Genomic DNA, 20,096 nt, shown 5'->3' with positions numbered 1-20,096 from the left:
ATGGCCGACGCGAGGAAGGCCAGCGTGACCTCTACAGCCAGCAAGTCTTCCTCGTCCGCGAAGTCTACTTCTTCCAAGGACAGCGGGAAGGTCAAGAAACCGAAAAAGTCGCGAGTTGCCGAAGACGGCAAGGTGAGTGCGAAGGCGACTGGGCACCGCTTCTTTTTCAAATCCCTGGCCTAAAGCTATCGCATGCCGGAGCCGGGTTGTTTGGATAATTTGTATTTTTTTCTTTATCCTGTTGAACTTAACACGAGTACATAAGGTATTGAATTGTACTGTAAGGCCCCTTCACGCTAAGCATTTTTTCAAATTCTGCGAGGTAATATAAGATAAAACAAAATAAAAAAAAAGTAATACGACTGCGGTGCCTCATTTGCCGTGGCCTCTATCTGCTGTGAAGAAGGGCATGACTTACGCTCCTGGCCACCACATTTCGAGATCAATATTCTCACGCACGAAACTGATACAATAGTTCAATTGGCACGCACGCGCTTGGCGGGAACGATATGACGGATCTTGCGGTATGAACACGTTCCGGACGAGTTGTGTTTTTGTGCGTCTAAAGGAATCGGTACGGTCCAAGAAAAGTGGTGAAGCAGTTTCGAGGCGTCGCAAAATAGTCACCTTTTTTTTTTCTAGTGCGCGAGGTTTGGGCTCTGCATCCACCGTGGCTCGAAAACATGCAAAATATTTTAGCTCAATATTAAAATATTTTAATCGATATGCATGCGCATGCCAGTGGCACTGCAATATAAAGGACCTTGAATAGTAAATACATTCCTGCTGCGTCTGCGAACTAACAGATGTACAGTCCATTCCGAGGCACCACGACACTTCTTTTAAATGTACTCGACACCAGACTTTTTTTTTCAGCAACAATACGAAAGTTGCGGAAATTCATGTCAATGCTCCTCCAAATTAACATTCGGAAATTAAGCTCTTGCCTGTTCATTAGGTTGTGACGAATCTTTCTTTCGTGCGTGTCTCAGTAATAAAAGCTCCTGTTATGCAACATAATTCACTCGGCTAGCAATCTTTATGGTTATAATAAAATAAAAAATAAAAGGTGCCCGCGTCTTTCCTTTAGGTTAAATCGAGTAAATTTGTCACAGAGTGGAGAGGGGAGGGGGTATCTCGTGAATGCTGCGTAATTGCGAATGATTTTGGGATGCTTATTGCTATTTCGTCTTTATTATTTTTTATTTATTGAATGAAAGAGAAGAGTGGCCTTCGACGAGTGGTGGGGCGCTGATGTTGCGTTGTGCCTCCCCTACCGGTTGCTTGCTTCCGTCGCATCCACTCGAGTGAAGCAAAGCGCGAAGTCAAACAAAAGCCAAGTGAAGATCCCTTTGACTAATTTCCAAACGCGCGATCAGTGCTTACTTATACGGGGAGGCCAGTGAACAATTGTGTAGCGTGAGCAGTCGGTTTTAACTAACAGACGCCGCCTGCGTCGGCCTTGCGAGGCGAGAGAGCGGCGGGGGGGGGGGCAGTTTGCACGAGACGCGAGTATGCGCAGCGGGAATGTCGACAACACCGCCGACTCCAGATTTGCTAGTGGGTACGACTATAAAATGCTCCGCATTTAAATGAAGCCCGCGCTTATCTAGCGTTCTTGCGCAAAGAACTGGCCAAAGGATGAAACTTAATGCGAAGTCCCCACTACAGCGATCACCGAGACTGAACAATAACTTCGGCGGTTAAATTGCGAGTCATATATACACTTATTATTTCAACCACCCATTAAAGACGACAAGCTGAAATGAGTGCAGGGTCGCGTTCGCCTCCGTTGCCACTTTATATGCTACACGTTTACTTAAGAATACCAATTGATTGATTTGTGGGGTTTAACGTCCCAAAACCATTAAGGATACCAACGTGATGTAGTTGGGTAAATGTTCACAGTTTCTTACAACAGCTTTTGCATTAAGCCATACGCTTCTTGCGACAACTATACCCTATTGGAGGAGGCAATAGGGTATAGTCCTTTGGCGTTTTGCGCATCGCACGGTCAAAGGGAAAATCGCTAAGATTCGACAAATGATCTAAACAGAAAGCAATGCCTTTTCGCGTTTGTTTTACGTGACATGTATTTGGCGTATAAGCCACGTTTGACCACCCATTTCGAAATGTCCGTGTATTTGTGCAGCGTTTAAATAGAATGACTGGTGATGTACGCTTCCAGGCTGCGGATGGCTGGGATGAACCGGCAGCGCCACCAGGAGCAGTGCCTGCGCAGCCTGGTCCTTCTAAAGAACCACTAAAGGCTGCCAAATCAAAAGGAAAGGTGCGAATTTACTCTCCACAGTGGGGATGCTTGCATCCTTTCTCGAGACATAACTATTGCTTGGCGCCTTCCCACATGCCCTGTGGGCCGCCTTCATCGAGGAACCCTAACCCAGAATATGACTGACATATTTGATGTATTATTAACAATTCCCAAATTTGCGAAATCTCGTAGCAAATGCAGTTAAATAATATTTGACGCCGTGACGCCGATATTTTCACCTTACAGCCCTGTGTCACACCGGAACCACCCCAGCAGCCTCAACTCCCTGAAGCGCACGGCCCACGCAGAGAGTCTGCAAAGGTGGCCTTTATAACTGAGAAGGTGCGGATTAATGCAATGAACTGCGCGCTTTTTCACCTTGCAGAACCGAAGAGCCGACAATTACTTCAGCAAAAAAAAGAAAAGGCTGTTTATCCTCAAGACCAGAGAAATGAATGAGATAGAAACAAGTTGTAACGCGATACCAATTAAGGCAGGCCGCCAACTCCTTTCGATATAATCTCGTGTAACTCTTCGAAACGCTGATAAAAGAGAATGCGGCCGCTTCAGAAAGAGCTCCGGTTTTCGTGCCGCTGTCTGTTCACGTTTAGCGTGCAGCATGTAGAAGTGTATTCGAGCCGTCCGCTGATGCCTGCCGAGATAGCGCGCTCCAGCGATCGCGAAGGCACCCTAAACGTCAGAAGTTCACAGCCGCTATTCTAGCGATGAAGCGAGTGAAAGGTTCATGTGTAGTCAGGGCATTCAAGTAAAATATAAGTAGTTTGTTGACGCAGGTATGAATTTGAACATTTTACTTTTATCAGTTGCTCTATTTCGCAGTTTCACAGTTGACAACGTTGTGCTTTTAAAGGAAATGAAATGTACTTGACTTTTTATCGCACCGTATGAATCCCTTTACCCTCACGGTCAGCGTTTACCACATTGCCCTAAAGGTAGGGTGGTTATCTTGCGCACTTCTCATTTAAAATATTCGGTTCCAGAAAATTTTGGAGAGATCTTTCACCACACAAGGAACGCAGTTGAAAAAAACGAACACATATACACCCACAATGGGGCTTCTTTCGATTCGAGAAATTTATTGTGGCGATACATTCACTACTTGTTGTATTCTGATAAATGCGCAGACGTTCAAAACTACAAAGGCTTGCCACTTTTAAAATGGCGTTGTCACAACCAGAACATCTCAATCCTTTTGGTCGGAGAAATTGACGGCTTGTTTATGCTTATCTCTCCCACCTTCTTAATCTTTCGTGCCTGGGTGATGTGCCGCCTCAGCTGATTTCTATTTCTGTCAAGAATTGTGCACGTGTCTACCATCGGATCACAGCCGCACCTCCTACAATGCATAGATAAAAAATTGGGTAACACAAGCAGTGCAAGCCCCCAATCCTCGACAGTGGTGAACGAAGGCTTCCTGACTCTTTATTGTCGAGCACAGGAAAACAGGATGCTATTTCAAGCGACCATTTCTCTGCGTGAAGCCTTCGGGTACATGAGCAAGTCTTGCATTGCTCTTAGTGATAGCTTTTTGTTTCATCGAATGACTTTACGTTATCACTGTGCCACTCTTAGGGACATTACACACTAATGTGAAATCTGCGAAGACCATGTTTTATCAGACAGGGAAACGTACAACTGAAGTTCGAAGCATTACGTCTTGAACAAAAAGTTCGATTACGGTCAGAAACCTCGTCAAATCGTTGCGTGTTTGCTTTTCTGTAACTCAAAAATGCATTTTTTGTTCATGCTCAATTATATCCAAATATATTCAATTCCTGCTTCGCAGACTTCACTCTGGACGACGGAAGCTGGTGCTCTGCTCCGAACAGCGCCTACCACTGTTGCCCGCCTGCATCCGAGGAAATCAATTAGCGCTAAAGGACAGGTGCGTTGGCGGTACTTTTTCGAGGCAAAAATGAACGCCATGATTTACCTAGTGTTGTTGCAGCCGTTAAGCCAACCTGGTATATTTGAGGATTGGGATCAAGCTTATCGAGAAGCGTCAAAGCCTGAAAGCTTCAAATACAACAGACAGAATAGAGTAGGCGGAGTTTCGAAATTGATTAATAAACGTAAGGTATCCGATGTCAGAAGTTATAACATGGAGAGAATTGAACACGTTCGGAAGAACGGAGGAAGCGTCAAAGCAGTCATGAGAAAAGTTGGGATAGGCAAAAACGAAATGTATGCTCTAAGGAACAAGCAAGGCAAAGGAGTTACCAATACGCATAGGATAGTTAAATAATGGAGGAGCTTTACAGAGATCTGTACAGTTGCCGGGACAACCATAACCTTCATATAAGAACTAGCAGTAGCCCAGATGTCAGTCCACCAGTAATGATAAAAGTCAGAAAAGCCTCGGAGAGCACGGAAATAGGCAAAACCGCTGGTGAGGATCAGGTAACATCAAACCTGCTGAAACATGGAACACACACTGTAACCCAAAACTGTGTTAAAAGGGTGTGTGGTTTGTCCTTTGGGAACTAATGGGGCTGCCACAACCATTAATCTCTTTAAGGACAAACGGCACCGGGTCTAACAGTTAGTTTCCTCAAACGAGCTCAAGGAACTAACATTTAGTCCTCACATATAAATCTTAGTGAGTAACCGTTAGTCCCACAATTCACCTCAGAGGACTAACATTTAGTCCTCACATTTTCACTTTATGGAGCAACTGTTAATCCCCACATTTACACCTTACCGGGCAACCGTTAGTCCTCACAGTTGCAGCTCGCCGGACGAACGGTTGATCGACTCAAATACTCCAATCGGATGACCCCCAGTCAAACATTGGATTTTCATTCGTTTTCCACCAGGCCTAATACTTTATAGCCTGTTTTTATGCGCAGTGAGCAAAAATAGCGCAAAGAACAACACGTGAAAAAGTAGCTAGCCAGCTATGTGTAACTGCTTTCGCAGTCACGGCAACACGAAAGTCAAAAGTGAGACATCGTATTTTCTTATTTTTCTACATACACATGAAGTTTCTTCATTTTTTAAAGTGAATTCATAGCGATGTGTACAAGTCGAGTCTCGTTGTCAAATCTTGTTCACTTCTTGTGGAGCTCCTCCGACGGTAGCGATAGATGACAGGCATTGCAGACGCCAGCGCACGCAGCCTTCTGCCTGTTGTGTCCTCATGGCTGTACGTTCAATAAATAGTAAAAATGGTTACACTCGTGACACAAGACGATGCACACATATGACAAGTACGTGCAAGTTATTATAAAACATGCGTGCAAAACATGACATACAAATAACTTCACCTTCACATGTCGCACAGTCATTCTGAAGCTGCTCTGACGAAAGCGAAGGATGACAGGCATCGCAGACGCCAGCGCACGCAGCCTTCAGCACGATGTGTGCCCACGGCTCCACAATAAGTAAAACAGTGAGTCACACGTGACAGAGGATAAATGCGAATGCATATGAGAAATACGTGCAAGGTGAAATAAAAACATACGCGAGATATGACAAGCTAATAATTTCGCCGTGATGTCACACATCGTCAAAGAGTCATTTCGATCCTCGTAGCGCAACAGCTTAAGAGCGGCAGCCGCAGCCCCAACTCCGCCAATTATCGCGCTGCCAACAAGTCGGCGAGTCCTAAGTGAGCGACGTCGTTCAGCTTGAGCAAGCGAACGTGAGACCAAACACGGCGCTGCACGCGGAGTGTCTGCCGCCAGTGAACTTCGAACAGGAGAGCGAGCGTACGCTTGGCCGCCGCCTCGAACAGCACCGAGCTGGTTTGGAGCTAGCGCCGAAGAAATCGACGGTAATGCGGCCCTTTTCCACCATCTCGAGCGAGTGTAGCGCGCAAACGCGAGTGTGACGCCGCAGCCAATGGACGGCGCCTGGCCGCTTGTGACCGACTGACAGGAAAGCCAACTGTAATGGCGGCCAATTTTCACCGAGTTCCGACGCTAGCGAAAGCCCCGCCAGCTCGTGCTGGTGCACTTACAGCGCGCGACATACTACAACCAAGCTCGTTACGAGAACCCACAACGTGTTTTCGCCGACTCCCAACACAGCGACGAGGTCTCAGCCCAATATCATCAGCCCGGAACTCATCGCGGCGGCGAAGACAAGCGGATACTCGATGAGCGAGCGTACAGGAGGCCGACGGCAATGGCAGTCGATTTTCAGGCGATTGCAAAGCACAGGCGAACTGCAGACGCCCAAGCTGACCTTCGCGGTGCATTTCGTGCGTGCGATATATAACACGACCGAGCCCGTTGCCGGCAAGCGCGATCCGCATTGCACACGCGACAAGTTGAGTAGAATAAAAAATGGTAACCCACTTGCGAAAGAATCCAGCCCTGATTTCTGCCCTGAGTCAGACTGAAGTATATATCCGATAGACCTGCTGTCTTCTCGGCCGCCATGTTGGACTTCCCAACTGTTGCTGCCGCGTGTTGGTCGTGACTATCTTGAATCCAGACATATACAGCGCGGCGTGGTGACGTGTCAAGACTTGCTCCAGACTTCATGGGTGTAGCGAAACGTAAAAGCAGCAGGCCACGCTCATCCAAGCGTACACACAAGCACCACGTCGTAATTCCTAGATCGTCGATTCCAGGCGGCTGTGGTCGAGCACTACGAGCGCGACGCAACGCAAACCGTCGCCAGCACAATACAAGGAAAGACTGAGCCAGGAGAGGAGGAGGACGGCCAGTGATCTTGGCAAAGCTTTTCGCACTGCCTGCATTCACCGGGCGGTTCATTCCTTTGAAGCGTGTTTGGAGACTAAGTTGTTTGCACGTGGCACGCTTCCCTCTGTGGTTGCTCCTAAATGATCTATCCATTCATCGCGTGCACCTATTGGGCTCCGTTACTCCTTTTTAGGGTAATTTTCCTTTAGAGTGAGACTGTGCTAGAAAAACTAGTCAGCCTGTTTACGAAGTGTTTCCTGACGGGAAGAATTTCAGAATCTTGGAAGAATGCAAACATCATCTTAATACGTAAGAAAGGAGTTGACAAGGGCTTGAAGGATTGCAGGCCCACCAGCTTGCTCTCCATCGTATGAAAGCTGTTTACGAAGGTAATTGCTAAAAGAATTAAGACAATATTAGAACTCAGATAACCAAAAGGACAAGCAGAATTTTGAAGAGGCTACTCAACAGACCACTGTCACGAGTCCCGTTAATTCGGGAGGCGATCGCCGGGCTAATTCCAAGGGCCGAAGTATCGGCCCCCCGAACCGCTCCACGAAAGCATGGACAATTTGGAAGTGGTCCTATTTGGTGCGCCAGCGGACGCCGGCTGTGGCCCAAAGAACAAGTCAGAGCCGAGAGTTGATAAACAAAACAAAATTATATTCTCAATTATGGCAGATCAAAACGATACACAAGTATGCACACTCGACCATAGTTGAATACAATATGTCACCATTCAAACAACGTACTACGCAGTATAATCAGCCATACTCGAAACAACGGACACACACAACAATACGCACTACAATGCAGTCGCATATATCGAACAATCAAGACACTTAAAGACTAAAGAGTTAAAAAACTTATTCAGTCCAAAGTTCTTGGAACAAAAGTCTGGATGATACTCTTCCGAGAATCACTCACTCAAAGTCCAGCGTTGTTGTCGTTCCGCTACCCCCGAAGTTTCTCTTCCAAAAAACCTCGCGTCTTCAATTGGCTGCTCTCCAGGCTCCAAACTTCTTTGCCGGAAACACGTCGGCTTCACACACGCAGCTGTTGCCACGCGTCTTCGTTCGATAGCGGTTGACACACACTCTTGTCTGTAGCTCGAGTCTTCAACCCTCAGAAGGAAATCCTCTTCTTCTCCTCCTTTGTCACGGAAGACAAAAGGTTTCGCCCACAAGACGAACGCCCTACGCACTCTGGCGCATACTTTCTTTTTCTCCTGCTTTGTCACTAAGGACAAAACCTTCACCGACAGACACGGCGGGATAACCCCACGCACACTGGCGCTAACTTCCTTCTCCTGATCTCCTATCTCTGCTGTTCGATTAAATACCTTCCGCGCAAGATTCCAGAAAGTTCTCATCATTTAGTCGGCGCGATACGCAGCGAAGGCTGGGGAAAGCGCGAGACTGTACCAGGGCCGTCCGCGAAAGATGACGCAACCGTGCATCACCACGCCCCTTTCCATCGAGAACTTTCTAGGACTTGTTCGGCCACCAATGTGAGGAGGTTCGTCGGCGAACCTACGCTTCCGAGGGGAGAGGAACGCGCGCCCGCGGAGTCTTTGGATGTTTGTTTTCTCTTTTTATTGTTGACCTCGAGGCATCTCTACGGCGCTTCTTCACGAGAATTTGGCGGCGCGCCGTTTTTGAGCGCTTCTTTTGTGACAACCACATTCATACTATCAATCAGGTAAAACAGAAATGCTCGTAATACAGCCAACCACTATACATAGCCTTCATAGATTACGAGAAAGTGTTGGATTGAGTATACGTATCAGCAGTCATACGGTGTTCCTCACTACACCGAAACTCGGTGTAGTGAGTAAACACTACACCGAGTTTCGCTTCAAACCATTTTTTCAGCACCCGCGTCGACGCCCGTTTTAACCGGGTCAACGCCGTGTGCACCGCTGCTGCTTCGCATCCCATCAGGGTTCCCTTGAGGGAGGTAGTCCACAGTTTTGTTTGTTTAAACAGCACGTTAAGCGTCGAGCTGTAAACGTTGTTAGTTAGCCTTCGTCATTTGTGTGTTCTTTTCATGCGCCATTTCTGCGTGAGTAGTGCGCTGAACGTTATGATCTGCCAGCCATTCTCAGCATTACATTCCGAGTTGTTGCTATCGCATTCATTGCTTCGCCCTTGCGGCGCAACTGACGTTTTTCTATTTATCTACAACTTTCTGAACATAAATAACGGTCGAGTACATTGTTTAGCAAGTAAGTTAATTTTCTGCTATTCAGAAAATAGGCAGAACAAAAAGTGTATGATATACTTTATGCACTAGCTAGCAACATGCGTTGAAGCTCGTTGTCATAGAGTGCGACGGTGTAATGTCAAACTGCAGTAGAGTTACCTAAGGCATCCTGGGATGCTTTCTATACGGAAGAGGATGGATGGAAGGATGAAAAAATTTTATTGGGGTCCTGAAAGATTCCACCCCTGTTTTATAGGGGTAAGATCGCGGGCCGCTCCCACGTTGGGACGGGGAGGCCCATCATCACCACCGCATCATGGGCCTTCTGGACAGCATTGAGCTGTTGTATGAAAACCGGACTCGTGAGCATCAAATGAAAGGAGTTCTCAAAAAATTCTTCATTTTTTTCTTTGTAAAGAGGGGCATCTCCAGAGCATGTGGTTAAAATCACTGCGATTCTGGCAGTCCGGACAAAGTTTGAAAATATCGGTGTAATGGCTATAGGTTACGAGGCTAGGGTATGTTTCCGTCTGAAGCATGCGAAGAGAGATTGCCTATGGCCTAGACAACTTTTCGTGTTGTCTTCGCTGCGTACTTTTCGCGGTAGTAGCTTTGCGGCCCAATTGATAATGCTTCGTGATCTCGTTGAAGGTAGTCAAAATGTCCCTAAAATGTAGGCTGGTGGCTGACTCCTCTGTCTGAGAAGCACAAGTACCGGTGCGGTAAGTGAAGCCTCGCGCCTTGGAGTGGGCTAGCTCGTTGACATTGGGAAGGCCTCCGACCCTCAAGCCAAGGTAAGCAGAGAACCAAATAGTTGTGTGGTGGGTGAGTTCCTTGTGAGCGAGAATTCTCAAAACTTCCTTGCATACGGAACCAGAAGCGAAGACCCTAGCAGCGGATTTAGAGTCCGTATAAATATCAGTCCTTTGTGGATCAAGGAGTGCAATGGCCATCTGTTCTGCTTTGTAAGAAAAAGTGGTTCGAAGCGACACCGAGGATAAAATCTGACCCTTAGTATCTACGGATACTACCGCAAAGCGAGCGGAAACGCCATACTGGGCGGCATCAACAAAGCGTGAAACAGACGAGTGTTTGTGAGCTTGAGCTAAAAGAGACGAGGCTCGAGCGACATGCCTGCCCGCGTTGTACTGTGGATGCATATTTCGCTGAAGGGGGCATACTTTGATGCGAGAGCGTATATAATCATCGAGTGGCGTATTTTGCACTTCGAGCGTCAGGGGGTTGACTCCAGTGTCAACCAGAATCTTTCTCCCCGCTGGTGTGATCGAAAGCCTGGCAACCTGTGCCGTTTTTTTTGAGCCTCGATAACTTCTTCAAGTGTGTTGTGGACTCCAAGTTTCATAAGGTTCTCAGTGCTTGTGCGCATAGGAATGCCAAGAACTTTCTTGATGCTTTTCCTTATAAGGATGTTCAATTTATTTCTTTCATGGAGTTGCTACCTGTGCATAGATGCGACATAGCTTATGTGGCTCATCAAGAATGCATAGAATAGTCTGAGGAGGTTGTGCTCTCGAAGACCACCCCGACTGTTCGAAATGCGTGAGATTAGTCGGATGACCCCTTCCGCCTTAGAAGTCAGACGGTCGATCGTGCGGCCGTTCTGTCCATTAGCCTCGATAATCATGCCCAGAACGCCTATGAAGTCCACCCTTGGAATACGCTGCCCCTATGCCGTGTGCAGCCAAACGTCGATGTCAGCCAGTGGTTGCCAGTTTTTCGGTTTGGGTCCCCATCTCGTGGGTCTATATAAGAGAAGTTCGGACTTTGCTGGCGAGAGCTTGAGGGCCATTTCATTATTTTAGACTTCAACACAATCTACGGCCTCTTGAAGAGACCTCTCCACAGAGCCCTCTGAGCCACCGACACTCCATATGGTATGTCTTCTGCGTAGATGGCGAACTTGATGCTTTCTTGGTTTGAGAGCTTTGCAGCAAGGCCGCACATTGCAATGTTAAAAAGCAGTGGGGAGACGACTGAGCCCTGCGGGGTGTCGAAGGAACCGAGATCGTAGGGCTCAGACTTGAGTTCCTCAAGCTGTATAGTGGCTTTCCTATTCCTGAGGAACGAGCTGGTGAACTTGTGAAAGTAGGCTCCTAAGTTGAGAGACGAGATGGAGGCAAGTATGTGAGAGTGCGAGACATTGTCAAAGGCATTTTCAAAATCTAGACCGAGAATAGCTCTAACGTCTTTTGTCTCCTGATCTATGATGTGATGCTTCAGCATTTTCATGACGTCCTGAGTAGATAGGTGTGGTCTAAAACCTACCATGTTGTAGAAAAACAGGTTAGTCTTCTCTATGTGCTTTGATATTCGATCGTTGATGACATGCTCGGCGACCTTGCCTATACAGGACGTCAGTAAAATGGGTCGTAAGTTGCTAAAACTGGGACTCCGGCCAGATTTAGGTATGAGAATAACCGACACCCTTTTCCATTGCTCAGGGAAAGTCCCCGTCTCCCAAATACGATTGATTTCTTTGGTGAGGTAGGTGACAGAGTCATCGTCTAAATTGCGTAGTGTCTTGTTTGTAATGTCATCCGGGCCCGGGCTGGAGTTCCCATTAAGATTGTTTAGGATGGTGCGGACCTCTGCTTACTGGAAAGGCTTGTCCAATTCAAAGGCTGGTGATCCCGTGTATTGCGCGTACCCAGAAGGAGGCCGGGTTGGTTCCAAAGGGAGGTATCTCTGTGCCAGACACTTCGTTATTTCCGTGTCCGATTTAACCTTCCTTTCTGAGTGCAGTATTCGGTCTACCAAGCGCGCCTGGTGGGATTTAGATTTTGTCTCCTGCAGCAGGTGTTTGAGAAGGTTCCATTTTCCCCCAAATTTCATCTGACCATCCACCTTGTTGCAAATCTCGTCCCTATGCCGTTTTTCCAGCGTCTGACAGGACTTCGTTATTTCTTGGTTAAGACTTGCGATGCGTTTTCGCAGTCTTCGACGATTCATATGGTGTGCTTTCCACCTGGCTAGGAGGGCGCTTTTAGCCTCAAGAAGACGAGCAAGCCTACTATCCATTTTATTGACCGGAAGATCAGTCTCTATCGTTTTGGTGGCCGACGTGACGTCTTCGTCCAGCTGAGACAGCCATTTGTCGAAATTCAGTGAGTCATTATTCTCTTCTGCGCTCTTCACTCTGATCTTACGGAAGAGGTCCCAATCTGTAAACTCGAAATCTTTAGGGGGCTTTGCTTGAATTTGTAATGTCGTACTCAAAATACAATGGTCACTCCCCAAGTTTTCTCCTAAGTTTAACCATGATACCTTCCCCGTTATTGTGACAAAGGTGAGGTCTGGGGTAGTATCCTCACAGCAAGAATTTCCAGTGCGGGTAGGAAACATGGGGTCAGTGACGAAAGTAAGATTCAGGTCCGATACCGCTTGCCAGAGCTCGGCTCCCTTGGCAGTGGTGCGAGGGTAGCCCCAAGCTTGATGGGGTGCGTTGAAATCTCCCGCTATAACAAAGGGTGCGTCCACTTTCCTAGCGATCGCAATGGCTTTTGATAACAATGAGGTGAAGCGATGGTGCCTGGCTTTTGGAGAGCTATATATGTGGAGTATGAAAATGCTATTTTTAGGGTTGCTGCCAGGTATAATTTCTAAAAGAGGGTGTTCAATTTTGCTACTTGCCGTGTGCAAATTGTGCTCAATGTAAGTGTACTTCTTGGACACAAACGTGCAGGTACCGCGGCCATCTGGAGGTTTCGTGATGTAATGGGTGTAGCCTGGCAGGCTCATTGTTTCCGTAAGCGTCTCCTGTAGCATAATAACATGTGGTCGAATTGGCTGGGATTTAATATACTGCTGGAGAGCTGCCTTCTTTAATTAGAAGCCCCAGCAGTTCCACCGCCAAATACGAAATTGTTAAGGTGTCCCGCCATTGTTGGGACCCTCAAAAGCTCTCTCCTGAGAGACGCTACGGATTGCCACCTTCTGCACGATCCTGACCTTAGGTATTACTTGGGCCAGAGTAGCCTCGGCTGATTGTCAAGCTTTAACTTGGTCAGCCTCGATCTTTGTGACTCTGCTGTCCAATACCGCAATCGACTCGACCACCACCCTGAGAGCATTTTTTATATCATTCAAGTTTTCCTTGACCTCTGTTTTGAAATCTCTGTCCTCGTTATTGGCCGGTTGTGATAGCGCTCTCCTTTTTGTTGGTTTTGCCCCTGGATGGACGTCCATGAGTACCTCATCGCGACTCGCATCCGATGTGGCCTCTGTACAGGGAGCTGTGTTTGAAGGAGACGGAGACGAAACCTGCTGTGATTTCCTTAAGTCGGCTATTTCAGCCCTGAGTTGCTTGACAATGGCCCTGAGGTTAGCAGTTACCCTTTGCATCTGCGCATATATATCTGAGTGTTGCTCTGGATTGGTACTCCCCTTTACCTGTGGTTGGGAGCCCTGGATCTTGGATGCCCAGGTCTGGTGCTGATTTTCTTGCTGCATACCATTGTGGACGGTAGGCACCCGTGAGTTAGAACGGCCCTTGGATCTAGAATGTCCTCTGGATCTCGAACGGCCCCTTGCTCTGCCTCTGGAACGGGATCGCCCTCGCGGTGGTTGTAGCTGTTGGCTGACATCACCCGGGCGCCAGCTGCTGCTCGGGCGCTCAGTCGTAACGCGGCCGCCTGCAGCGGCTGGTAGTGATATGAAGTCTCCTCCACTATCTGTGAAGTTCATGTCGTCGGCGTCTTGTTCCGCAAATTCCATCGTATATTGCATCCGTCGCTCTCGTCTTCGTCGACGGACTATGTAGGGCACTTGAAAACGATGCTTACACGTCTTGTCTGCCGTGAGATGTGGACCCCCACACAACTTGCATTCTGGAGTGCAGACGTGATCCTCCGAAGGAGATGACATCCCACACCCTCTACAGACGGCCTCCTCTGAATGGGGACAAACATCGGCTCGATGACTTAGCTTTCCACAGGCATAACAGACATCCGCCTGTCGACGATACAGGGTGCAGCGAACCAAACAATTTCCACATATGACGTAACTTGGCACTTTCAGTCCATCAAAGAGTATGATCACCGTGGTGGAATTCTCGATTCTTTTCAGTACGAGTGCAGTCGGGTTCCTTGGGTGTGCAATAAGTGAATAAAGTTGTTCTTGACCGATGTCCGCGTCAACACCTCTTCTGATACCTTTGCAGGTGTCATCGCGGGCAGCTCGGTAGGCACTAACATCAAAACTGGCGGTACCGAGAGTAATGGCGGAGATCTTAGGATACGCTCTGGCGTTCCTCTCCGCTGGAGTGCTTATAACTGCAATGTTCTGCATCATATTCGGGAATACCACGTCTTCCGTGACTTCTTCCTCACTGAGCGCTGCAGCCACTGCGAGTGCCTTCGCGAACTTAATTTGACTCACAGTTCTCATGTCCAGGCCATTTATAGGTCTCACGATGACTCGATGGTGATCTCTTGGAAGGTAAGGAAGTCTAGAAGCAGCGATAAGACGCTTCTTCACCGCAGCCTGGGAGTGCTGAGGCGACCACGCGTTGCCGTGCATGAAGACGCTTGCTTGCGTCTCGGTCCTGGGGGTATGCGTCCCACAAAGTTTAAGTTTAGTGGTAGCCACAGACCATCCAGAATCTTGAAGATCATCGGGAGTGATATCCTCCCCATCAACAGGGACTTGCGTAGACATTCCTTGCGTAGAGTGCTGAAACACCCTTCCGAGAAGGGCCGGCGGCCGCTCCCCCGTAGCCTCAACCTAGCGTGCTCAGCTGAGCAGATGGGCGAACGGAAGAGTCTCGAAAAAGGGTCAAAAAGCTCACCCACAGTGAAATACTTGATATCGATGTAGTCCGTGTGGTTTTATGCGTCGACTCAGGGGAAAATGTATCTTAACTTTATTTGCGTTCAGGATGCTTCACCAATTAGCCCTATCACGGCAACCTACTCGAGCTTGGCCTGTAAAAAATTGTGCCATATTATATTTGGCATCAATGGCTACATAATGGAGGTATATAAAGAATACTTCGTATTCGTCTCACGTAAACAAAACTTAAAAGATATGAACTATTTTGTTAAAGCGCTTACCAAACGGCGCCTTGCAAGACCCCGGATATAATGAAAATCGGCGGCGTTAGCATGTGAGGGGCCCTTTAAGACACTATCTTTAGGATGCTTCTTACTATACTCAAGGATGACTCTCTGTGCCAGTGAAGTGAAGGCTACGTGGGCGGAGCTACTGCTTCTGCACTCCTCCGCGAAGTTGCCCTGTTCGGCTCGCGTTTTGAATGGTGGCTGCGTTCATGTATTCCCACTGCACACAAATTGATACGCCTACTTACACAGCCATTCGTGAGAGAACTTCGACACAAGCTCCCTCGTAGAGTCGTCGGAATAGCTGGAGGGCGACGCGCACTCACCAAAAGCGAAGACGCCATTTTGACTGTGAGGTGCTCGTAAAACGTAGGACGTTTTCAGATGCACCAAAACGCAAAGTGACTTTTCAGGAAGTAACAACAAATAATGGTATCTCCTCGGCGCGTGCAGAGTCCCCTTGTAAACAGAATCTAGTAGAAAATAAAGTTGACTTTTTATTACTTTCACGCGGAAAAGACAGAAGAATTCGTGGCGCTGTATTCTACAGCGGTGGCACATGCCCACTTTGCCTCCGTAGCCCTCCCTTCAATGCGATAGAAACTTCCAGGTACCGTGGCGCCGCTGAGTGGTGGTGGTCGGAAGCTCTGTTGAGATTATTGAAGTTTTGAACCTGCTTCAAACAGCAGACGCTGCTGCTTGTTGTCACTCGTTTGTAGTCGTTTTTCTACGTTGTGAACGACCTCAATATTACCGTAACCCTTTGAGTTACTCGAGTTAAAGAGAAAGTAGAAAAAAAAAGCCGACTGTTTTCATAGTGAGCCTCAATCAATGCTCCGGGAAGAAAATTAAGCGTCCCGTTCAAATTAGCACCCTGAAAAATCATCACCGGTTAAAAAGGTTCATTTAACAGGCAAATAATTAAGATTTGTGAATGTATGCCGCATCCATTTTATGCACGAGTAGGGCAACTTCCAGTTTTGTAGTTCTTGCACTTAGTTCGTCTGCATGACACGATCCAATTTTGCACATTTTGATCTTCCCAATATCGTACCCGGCATATATTTACTTAATATAGTACGTTAGCGCTCCCCCACGTTCCCAAAAGATGAATCAAGGGCCACCCAAGCACGAAAAATTGCAGTCTTCGCCTAAAGTGTACTTTCCCGTATTGTCTCTTGCAGGGCCACCATCCCAACGACCACCATGTTTTATGTATAGTCGCGCCACCAATAGGTCGCGAAAGTGGCGAATAGTCATCCGTTCTCTGTAATGTGTTGTGCCATGTACGAATTCAGCGCTGTTCTGTCGTACCTCTCGTGACGTTGGTGTCCACCGATGACAACTAGCCGTTTAAATTTGGTGGAGGACGTCTTGCGGTGTAAACATTAGCCCGTTAACCCAATTGCACAAAAAATGCATAGATTCACCACTGAAGCCTTTTTTATTTCTTGCAGTACGTCGAAGCAAGTGCGAAAGCTGAAGCAGAGGCCATGTACCGCGGCAAGGTGATCATGCTGTTCGTCGTCCCGACGATCACCGTCTTGCTCATCCTGATGGCGGTGCTCATCTACATCGTCACCATGGAAAAGCCCCGAATACGCGTGGATACGTGCCGGAGCGACGACTGTGCAGCCTTTGGTGAGGAGCTTTACGCTGCCATCAACTGGTCCATCGACCCATGCCAAGACTTCCACGCGTTCGTGTGCGGTGGTTGGGATGATCCTCGGCGCCAAACGACGACCGAATCACGAATGGTAGCCGCTGCATTAGACATTGCGATCGAGGAAGCCAAAGAAGACCTGGCGCGGCAAGGTAAAGCACCGCAACAGCGCAGCAAGGCTACGCAGTTCTTCGAAAGCTGCCTCATTGCCAGCACGCAGAAGCAGCACAACCTAAAAGAGTTCGCTGATCTCCGGCGCTCCCTGGGTCTCTCATGGCCCGAGCATGATCCTAGACACGCAGCCCACCCTCTCGACATCATGGTAAACCTGGCGCTGAACTGGGAAATGAATTTCTTCTTCGATGTCAGTGCAGTTGCCGTGCGCCAGTCCGTCGCCCTGCTTGTCTCCCGCGGTCGCCTAGATAACGTCTGGGAGGAGAAGTTGCGCGCTGTGAGGACGGTCGAAGCATATGAGAGCTACGTAAATAATTATTACGATGTTCTAAAGATCACCGGCTCGCAAGCTGGCGTGACCGCCGCAGAGCTGCTCGATATTGAGAACACCATACTCAAAGCTAAGTTTGAGTTTATGTACGGCTCTCCTCGCCAAGACTGGTTCCAAGTGAGCGCCCTAGATGGAAAGACGCCATCAGTTCCAGCAGGATTGTGGCTTACTCTTTTAAGGAAGCATGACAAGCAGTACAACTGGACCGGCGACGACACGGTGATTGTCGAGGATGTCAAGATACTGGAGAACCTCGACCACTTGCTGAGGGCCCTGGGTCATGACAAGCTGACCACCGGAATATCCTGGATGTTTATACAGACGCACCTCTGGGCTGTTTATGGGGCTCCTTCACTGCGATTCGGTGGCACAGAGAGAGAACTGGTAAAGATGCAAGAACGCGGCTGCGTAGAATACGTCGGATCTCGTCTGGGGCTGCTCGGCTGGGCAAAGATGCTTACCCACAGCTATCGCGACAAAGAGGGTGGACAGCACGTGACCAATTTCTTCCATCGAATCAAAGACCAAGCGAAGGGCCTCATTAGAAATCTCAGCTGGATGGACTCCAATAGCAAGGAAATGGTCTACGCTAAGTTGAACAGTATGTCTTACGTCTTACTTCCAAATGGAAGCTTCTTCAGCGCGAAAAAGAGGGAGGAACTGTACAGCGCATTTCCAGACATGGGCGGCAACACCTTCGTGACGAACCTGGTGAACGCGTCCAAAGTTTTCCAGCGGCTGCGCAATCAGAAACATTTCGCGGACGTGTACAACATTCGCATGGTTCCGCGCTATGGTCGGGAGCTTTACCTGTATTTACCGAACTCAATGGCAATCGCGTTAGTGACCCTTAGCCCGCCGATGTACTACGAGGACGCTACGCTGGCGATTAAATACGGCGCCATCGGTTCCTTTGCAGCTCGACAGATGGCTAGGGCATTCGATGAAATAGGCGTCACGGTGGACGATACAGGGAAGCGCCAAGCCTGGCTTGGGGCCGAGGCGGCCGCAACATACGAAAGAAAGGCAAACTGTGATGTTCTCGCAGGCTCGGACAGCACCGCATGGCATCCGATGCGAGCGCTGCCTGTTATGCCAGGGCTAGAGATTGCTTTCGAGGCCTTCGTTTCGGCCGTGGCGGGGGACTATCGAGCCCTGATAGATTTCAAGGTTCTTCACTTGGAGATGTTCACCGACCTGCAGATTTTTTTCCTGGCATACTGCTACTCCATATGCTCTAAGAGGCCCCAAACCATGCGCGACGAATGCAACGTCCCGGCCATGAACTCACCCATATTTGCTGAAGTTTTTCACTGCCCCGTGAAATCGCCTATGAACCCACCAAACAAGTGCACATTTTTCGACAGGTGACAGCAGTGGAGCCCTAGCTTTTTGGCTGCCTGTGGCTTCATTGAGACTACTCGTTTTCCCATAGACCATAGATGCCGATTATATGTGAGAGCTGACGCATCTATACTGATGCGTGTAATATATGACGCATGAACATCCAGTCCTTTGTTGCATAAAGTGCTTTCTTGTCATGCCAAAGTTATTAATGTATTTGTCTTCCTCAACCATTTGCACAATGTTAGTCTTTGTTAAATATTATTGATCTGTAGTTCACTGGGTACACACTGCATAGACGCAATTTTTTTTTAATAATCCCGAGTGGATTCAACGTTGACATTGTTTGGAACACAGTTTTATAGTCTCGCTCAAATTTATTAGTGCTTATAGGCCCACGACCTACTTGCGCTGGATACATTGTTAGTGTACTTTCATGATCAATATTCATCATCAGCCTTACTACGCGCACTGCAGGGCAGAGGCCTTCCCCGCAGGGGCGTCTGCTTACGCAGGCGATTGGTGTGTTTGGAGAGGCGTCTGCTTACGCAGGCGTTTGGTGTGTTTGGTGTGTAGCGACACCACGGACCCGAGCTAAAGGGGGGGGGGGGGGGGGTTCGACTTTTTCCTACGCCTAGCCGTGCGTGGCTTTGCCGTGTCCGGGGAAAAGGGGATCCTGGCGGTTGAACAGACGCCAGGTTATAGGACCTTTAAGGCCCCCCGGCAGAGGCAACACACCCATTTGGCTCCGGCTTCACGTAGATGGCATCCCTGGGCTGACCCACCCAGGGGAAATTGGCAGTCGCCTTTTCCAATTTCTCTCTCCCTACATCTTTTTCTTTATCTCTCACTTTTTATCTGTCCTGTCTTCTACTTTCTTTTGTTTACTTCTAAACTTCCGGGCGGCTAGGGTTAACCCTGTGCAAATAGGCTTCCTTGGTCTAGGCACATTGGTTTATAGTAGCGATGTACGGCTGGTGTCTGCAGTTTTTAGCATCCGCAAACTTGTAGCGACCCCTCGTTGGGCTCCGTGGTTGGTGGCCGCCAACGCTTCTGAAGGAAATTAAACAAGCATGCATAGGGCTTTTCACCTGTTAAGTGATCGTACCACCTTAAAGCGCATACGCACCGAAGACTTTGGCTTTTTTAAACAATCAAATGAAAACTTCCCCCATTTTCATGTTATACTTAGTGAAAAAAGTGGCAAGCAAGCCAGAACTGTATCTCCCTTTGTAGTAGCCAGGTGCCTTCCAGAAACTCTTGGGGTCGGGTACTAAGTTACCAAAATGGCCAGCAGATATCTCCTCCTCGAAGTTTGAGACAAAGAACAGTTTGAGAAGCTACACAATTTTTCAGT

At 48.2% G+C, this 20,096-nt stretch overlaps 1 protein-coding gene across 1 annotated transcript; it reads left to right on the top strand.

Moving 5' to 3' along the window:
• On the top strand, positions 1-18,947 carry LOC119168671 (neprilysin-1). Its single transcript, XM_075867668.1, has 5 exons — positions 1-132; positions 2,189-2,290; positions 2,519-2,614; positions 4,080-4,178; positions 16,685-18,947. The coding sequence occupies exons 1-5, from the start codon at positions 1-3 to the stop codon at positions 18,764-18,766; spliced, it is 2,511 nt and encodes an 836-aa protein (XP_075723783.1). The 3' UTR covers positions 18,767-18,947.
• Positions 18,948-20,096: the final 1,149 nt, after the last annotated feature.

This window comes from Rhipicephalus microplus, chromosome 6 (genome assembly GCF_043290135.1).
Source record: "Rhipicephalus microplus isolate Deutch F79 chromosome 6, USDA_Rmic, whole genome shotgun sequence".
NCBI classification, from domain to species: Eukaryota; Metazoa; Arthropoda; class Arachnida; order Ixodida; family Ixodidae; genus Rhipicephalus; species Rhipicephalus microplus.
This window is presented reverse-complemented; position numbering and strand designations above follow the sequence as displayed.

What these genes read in the sequence shown, in the direction of transcription:
- LOC119168671 (XM_075867668.1), top strand. Translation starts at nt 1, where the DNA reads ATGGCCGACGCGAGGAAGGCCAGCGTGACCTCTACAGCCAGCAAGTCT. An exon ending in CTGCCAAATCAAAAGGAAAG is followed by an intron (nt 2,291 to 2,518) that starts GTGCGAATTTAC and finishes TTCACCTTACAG; the next exon opens with CCCTGTGTCACACCGGAACC. An exon ending in TGGCCTTTATAACTGAGAAG is followed by an intron (nt 2,615 to 4,079) that starts GTGCGGATTAAT and finishes CCTGCTTCGCAG; the next exon opens with ACTTCACTCTGGACGACGGA.